The following is a 6,149-nucleotide window of genomic DNA, read 5'->3' as shown; positions in this document are numbered from 1 at the left end:
TTAATCTGTTTTTTTGTGCCAGTGACTGGAATATCTTTTTTGTCTCATGTACAAGCAAAAAAAAGGCATTGCCTTCTTGGGCACCACTTGCACTAAAAGCAAACCTGTTTACGGGAAAAAAAACGAGAGTATAAAACAGCTCAGCCCCCTGTACCCTGAGTTTGAGGTGATACAATCAATACTGTTGTCAATACTGGAGTGCAAGGATAGGAGAGAAGAGAAGAGAGCCAGAAAACAAGATACGTGATGGAAAATATGTCAGCTCCCCTCGCATGCCACAGCAAATCCAATGAGTTGTATTACACCCAGAGCACAAAGCATGGTTTTAGAGAAAGGATTTCTTTTTTTTACCACTCTGTCAATATTCTCATCAACCACAATGTTTTGTCAATTGTCAAGAGTTTCTTTTAATTATACAGTCATCTTCACATAGAAAGCCTAATAACCATATTGTTATGTCTTTACAAAATCAATGCATCATCATAATGATAGGAATAATCAATACAATAATGTTTATGAAAATGAACAGCCATTTCTTTTGACACACCAGGCCTTCACTGGAGCTGACAGATTTTTACAGCTTGGTAACCATCAGTCCTGAGATTAGACCTAAATATAGTTGGAGTGATTGGCATCTAACACAATGGACCCAAATTCAACTTTAACAATCAATTGGAACTGATCATGTAATAAGAGAGAGGAGCATCTTGAAGAAGGAAAATTCGTTCATGCAAAAGATCTCAGGACGATTGCTCCCCCATTTTTGTTTGGTCGTGTTACTTCTAGTTTCTGCACCAACAAATGTAGAACAATTTAACTGGAGACATAGTATCTTGTAGGGATGTAACAATACCCTCAACTCACAATTTGATACGATCACGACCTTAACTTCACGATAAGATTTTCTCAAATTCGTTTTCTCAACAGAATGAACTGCGGACAAATGACTGGAAAATATTCCTTTATTTATATAAACTGTGCAAAAAAACAGATGTGTACTCTTATCAAAAGTGCAAAACTGAAATTGTATTTTATCTCAAATAAAAAAATGAAATACGTAATTATTAATACGTTTTTTCCCATCTTCAAAGACGTAGTGAAGTCTGAAGTCAAAACAAGTGAAGTCAAGAGGAGGTTTTGCCCTAGGCTGTTCAAACATTGCATCGCGTTTCATTAGAAAAAAAAAAAATCTCAACCGGTTGTAATCATTACACATTTACTGTATATCGATTTGTTACTGGTTCACGATACATTGTTACATCCCTAGTATTTTGTGAGAATAAGATGCAACACTGTAACTCTTTCAACCAGAAGTTGGTGAACCAGGAGACAGTCAGATCATCTCCATAACACAGACACATACACACTCAGAAATGCACACATACATCCCAAAATGTTTCACAAGCTATATAAGAAAAATCCATACTAGCAAATAAAAAGTGGCTTTGTTGGTTTGAATGTTTTATGGCAACATAGTTTGACTAAGAATAACATCAGTGTTTCTACAGAGCGGACATCTACTGCAGCAGAGGTTCTGGCGTTACCATAGATTGTACACAGCTAACCTGCCTGACCCCGCAACTGTTAAGGTGTCAGTCAGAGTGACAATTAGCTCCAAAATATCTCTCCATTGCAGTCTTAGCCTCTGTGCACATCGTGGTATTGTACTGTGCCCCCGAGTATTTCCTTCAGTGCTGCAGAATCTATCATCTCACATTGGAGAAAGAAACACTTTATCTTGTGGAAAAACCATTTAGCTCTGCTAAGCAATTGTACTTTGAGTCCCGTAAGGTGGAATTGCCACCTCACACCTCACATTCGATGGATCCTGAAATAGTGCATGTGCACGGCCTTGTCTCGTTCACCAAAGAGTCCATTGTCTCGGAGTTTGAGTGGTAGCTAAGGTAGTACTCTTGCAACTGAGAGTTAAGGTCTTGCTCCTGCTTGCGAGCCTTTTTCCTGCGCTTATGGTTGACTGAGTGCTGCTGCAGCTGCCTCATGGTGTTGGGGTAGCGCCTCCAGGACACATAAATAACCAGGAGGATCAATGCCACGGACAGGAACAGGGCTACACTGCCTGCAATGATTTTATGGAAAGCCATATGTTCAAACTGTAGCTCTGGGATAAATGATGTAGGGGGTTCAGGGGAGATGGGCGATGTGGAGCTCATGTTTGTGGGCCCTGTTGTCTTCCTGTTTGTCCCATTAGGACGGACAGGCCAAGAGGTCACCCTCTGTACAGGTGACTCAGTCCCAGGGTATGTAGCATCAGAGGGAGTGAGGTAGGTTGTGATGTTTACAACTTGGGTGGAAGTCAGAACGATGAGAGCGGTGGTTGAGAAATCCTTTGACACGTCCACACATGTCGAGTGATTCTTCACTACATCCACGACTCGTTCGCCCTGCACAGACTTTGGGCTGCTGCATATCATGTTGATGTCTTTGGAGTCTCTGAAGCCTTGGAGCCATCCCATGAGCGGGCAGATGCTGGGGCTGCAGTCCCAGGCGTTACCTGCCAGGCTAATGGTGGTTAACGAGGTCCATGCCGCCACGGCTTTCACAGGCACGCTATTGAGCTTGTTCGATTCGAGATTGAGTATTTGTAAGTTCGGCATGCACTGGAAAACCGCCGGGTCCAAGATCTGGATTTCATTTCCTGACAGGTCCAATTTCTGTAGTTTATGCCAGGTCCAAGGCACGCCTTGATTGATGGATCGTATGCGGTTCCATTGCAAATAAAGAGCCTGGAGGTTTGTAAGGCGCGGGAAAATGAAAAAGTTAATCCTGGAAAATTGATTGTGCTCTAAATGAAGTTCTTTCAACTTGAACAGCCCTAAGAAGGTTGTGCGGGTGAGGCTCCGCAAGCGATTGTAACCCAAGTCCAGAAACTCCAGGCTGCGGCATTCCAGAAATGTACGGATGATGATCTGTTTCAGGCCATTAGATCGAAGGTGGAGATTTTGTAGCTTACGCAGACCATAGAAATGTCCTGGCTGCAAAGACTGCAGCTGATTGTAGGATAAGTCCAGATTCCGCAGGTTTGGTATGGCGCTGAATGTGTTGTTGTGCAGATGAGTTATTTTGTTGGAGCTGAGGATGAGTTCTTTGAGCCTGCGCACACCATGAAAGGTTAAAGCGTCTATATCTCTGATGGAATTGTGGTCCAAATAAAGCCAGATAAGCTGATTAAGGTGAGCGAACTGGTACGGCAACAGAACCAGCAGGCTGTTGTAGCGCAGAGACAGACCTTGGCACCCTGTGGTGATGTTTTCTGGGATGGCTTGGAAGATTCCCGACTCGCAATAAACAATCTTTCCTTCACAGCGACAACTCGCAGGGCACATCCTCTCCCCCTTGCTGAGCAGCAGCAGAACAGCTGCCTGCAGAACAAGACATGATATTCTCCAGTCCAACATCACAGAACCTGTTGGGGGTAGAGTGGGGCACAGGCAATCAAAGGAATGACTTGGTTTCAGAAAATGTGTTTGCTCAAATAAATAAGAAAATGGGAGCAATTCATTCTACAAACAGGAGATCATGTGGTGAGGAGCAGCTTGAGGTCTGATGTCTGAAACACCAGACCTGCTTCTTGAAGAATTAAAAAGAGGAAATATTCTTGAGCACAGTAAAAAAAAAAAAAAAAGGAAAATTAAATGAAAGCTTGAATAAATAGTAGACTTCTTCATTCTTTAGATATAAGGCATTCTGTTCTGTTCTAATACATCTGTCAGTCTAAACTGTTCATAGCTGTCACCTTGGCTACGGGAGAAACTGTGTCAGCAAATTGTGAAGAGCACAATGACTTACCCATCGTTACTGAGGAAAGGAGTAATCCTCCTGGAATAAAGAGCACATTTAACTGCTCTCAGATGGCAAAAAATTGTTGTTCATGCAGCCTCAGAGTCGATCCACATACCGAGCATCACTTATGTCTTCAATTTAGACAACCTAAAATCAAATACGCAAGTTTTCTGCAGCGGTGCATGCCCCCCTGTGTGTGTGTGTGTGTGTGTGTGTGTGTGTGTGGGGGGGGGGGGGGGGGGGGGGGGGGGGGGGGGGGGGGGGGGTCTGCAGCGGGGAAACAAGACGCCCTCACACTTGGGTCGTAGTTGGAGTCGCCGCTATAGTTCAGCCTGCCGTGTGCGCAATAACCCATTTGAGCGCCAATAGACTGATCCTGCACTCCATGCAGTCTCTCTCTCTTTCTCTCTCTCTCTCTCTTTCTCTCTCTCCTCCGTCTCTCTGTCTCTCGGTCTGCCTCCCCCCCACCCTCTCTTTAACTCTCTCCCCTCTTCTCCGTCTCTCTGTCTCTTTTTCCCCTGTCAGAGGCGTAGGCGTCGTTAAGCACATATAAGCCTATAGCATACTATTTACCAACCATGTATATTAAGCTATTGTTTCAGTCATTTATTCATTATTACCTTTTTTTCATCAACTGTCTATGTGTTATGTCGTGTTTTAGATGAAATAAATCTGTATATACTATAATAAGATATGTTTTCTTTGCTTAATGAGGGGCTCCCTGAATTTGACAAAAAAAAGTTAAAATATATTTGCTGTGACATTTGGTGTATATTTTCACAGTAGCTCTTAGATGTACATTTTTTTTTTTTTTTTTTTTTTTAAATGTCAAAGTACTTGCATGTATCTAAACTATGGGGAGACATTAGGATCCACGGTATAAGGGCATCATCAATGTAATAATACACACTGCTGACCAAGATGATGACCTAGCAACTGACATTTTGTAATATGTCCCTGATCAAAATAAGAAGGTTGCATGATCCACATCCATCAGTAATTCATTCTGATAATCATTCATCCAAAAAAATTACAGGAAATGACAGGAAGCTGTAGCTTCTTAAAATCATAATTATGGTAACAGCTCAAGTGTGATTTTGACATGCAGCATCCATCCATCCATCCACTCTTAGGCAGATGGGGGAAAGTACTGTAGAGAAACAATTAGCACTTCTTGGTGTCTAGAGATGATGCTGAAGAAGTGGCAACAGTAGAATTATTGGTATTCAAATGAATGGCCCTTCTAGTAGGAAGTGGGCAGTCAATAGACAGGAGAGGAAGGAGGTAAACGTGCTGAAACTTGGTTTTATGTGTTTATTTCATTCTTGTTTTTTATACGTTGCTTGGGATGCTTTACACAGATATTCAGCACACCGGACGCAGCAGTGTGGAAAACACCATTCTTGACTGCTCAGCGTTGGAGAGTCTGAGACCTAATGTGTGGTAACAGCAACCCCTGGTGCAAGTAAAAAGAAATGCCATGTTTTCAGAGCTGTTGACATTAATCTACAAATACAGGAGTTCAGCAGTTCAGCAAAGATAAGAGAGAAATCGGAACCCGGATCACTTGTGATTCAAAGAAATGAGCTAATGATTTTATATAAATATCTGGCTAGGAGCGTGGCAATAGTCTCGGTCAGACAGGATTTCTTCTGATGCCTGTGGAGTGTGTTAAAAGAAATGTCTTTATGAAATATGCTCCATGAACACCACAGCAGGGGTGGACCTAGGATGTGTGAAAATGAGCTATTCTGTTAAGATAATACCTCACAGAATTACTGTATAGTAACAGTTGTTTGTGTTTGTTTTACAATTGAAAGTGAAACGAAACATGCTCTTCAGAGGATAAATTGCCTCACATGTGTCTTGGGAAATTACACGTCATTCAAGAAATGTAAAATGTGGGAAAACATTGACAAAGAAGCTACAAAATGAGACTGCTTTCATAGCCAACAACTAAGAACACTGTGAAAGATGTATTCAGTGCAGGATGTGCTGTACCGACTACACAATGAGTTAATGGTCTGGATTTGATCTCATACATATGAAAATATAAGAAATGACCATGTGTGCACGCCAGCCAGATCTTGACATTTGACAATGTAATCACCCTCAGATCAATGATAATTACTTTCTCCTGCCAATTACAGAAGACACATAGAGAAGTGAGAGTAGAATCCATCTCAAATGATGTTAATGTAGACACATATGTAGGCCTATATGTATTATGTATGTTATGTAAACTGACTTGTTCAAGGCCTGCTGGTCTGTGCATACACACTACACATGGTTTTGTATGTGCAGATTCTTGTCTCTGTTAGTGTAAAACACAGTCAGATTTGAACATC

General features: G+C 41.9%; 1 protein-coding gene across 1 annotated transcript; it reads right to left on the bottom strand.

Annotated features, from left to right (window-relative positions):
• Window positions 1-320: 320 nt before the first annotated feature.
• lrrtm4l2 (leucine rich repeat transmembrane neuronal 4 like 2) lies at window positions 321-4,006 on the bottom strand. Its single transcript, XM_032517341.1, has 2 exons — window positions 3,808-4,006; window positions 321-3,424 (listed from the first exon to the last, which is right to left on the bottom strand). Exons 1-2 carry the CDS (start codon window positions 3,809-3,811, stop codon window positions 1,806-1,808), a joined length of 1,623 nt encoding a protein of 540 aa, XP_032373232.1. The 5' UTR covers window positions 3,812-4,006; the 3' UTR covers window positions 321-1,805.
• Window positions 4,007-6,149: the final 2,143 nt, after the last annotated feature.

Source organism: Etheostoma spectabile, chromosome 5 (assembly GCF_008692095.1).
Source record: "Etheostoma spectabile isolate EspeVRDwgs_2016 chromosome 5, UIUC_Espe_1.0, whole genome shotgun sequence".
In the NCBI taxonomy this organism is placed as follows: domain Eukaryota; kingdom Metazoa; phylum Chordata; class Actinopteri; order Perciformes; family Percidae; genus Etheostoma; species Etheostoma spectabile.
Note: the sequence above shows the minus strand (reverse complement) of the source record. Positions and strands in the feature narration are given on the sequence as shown.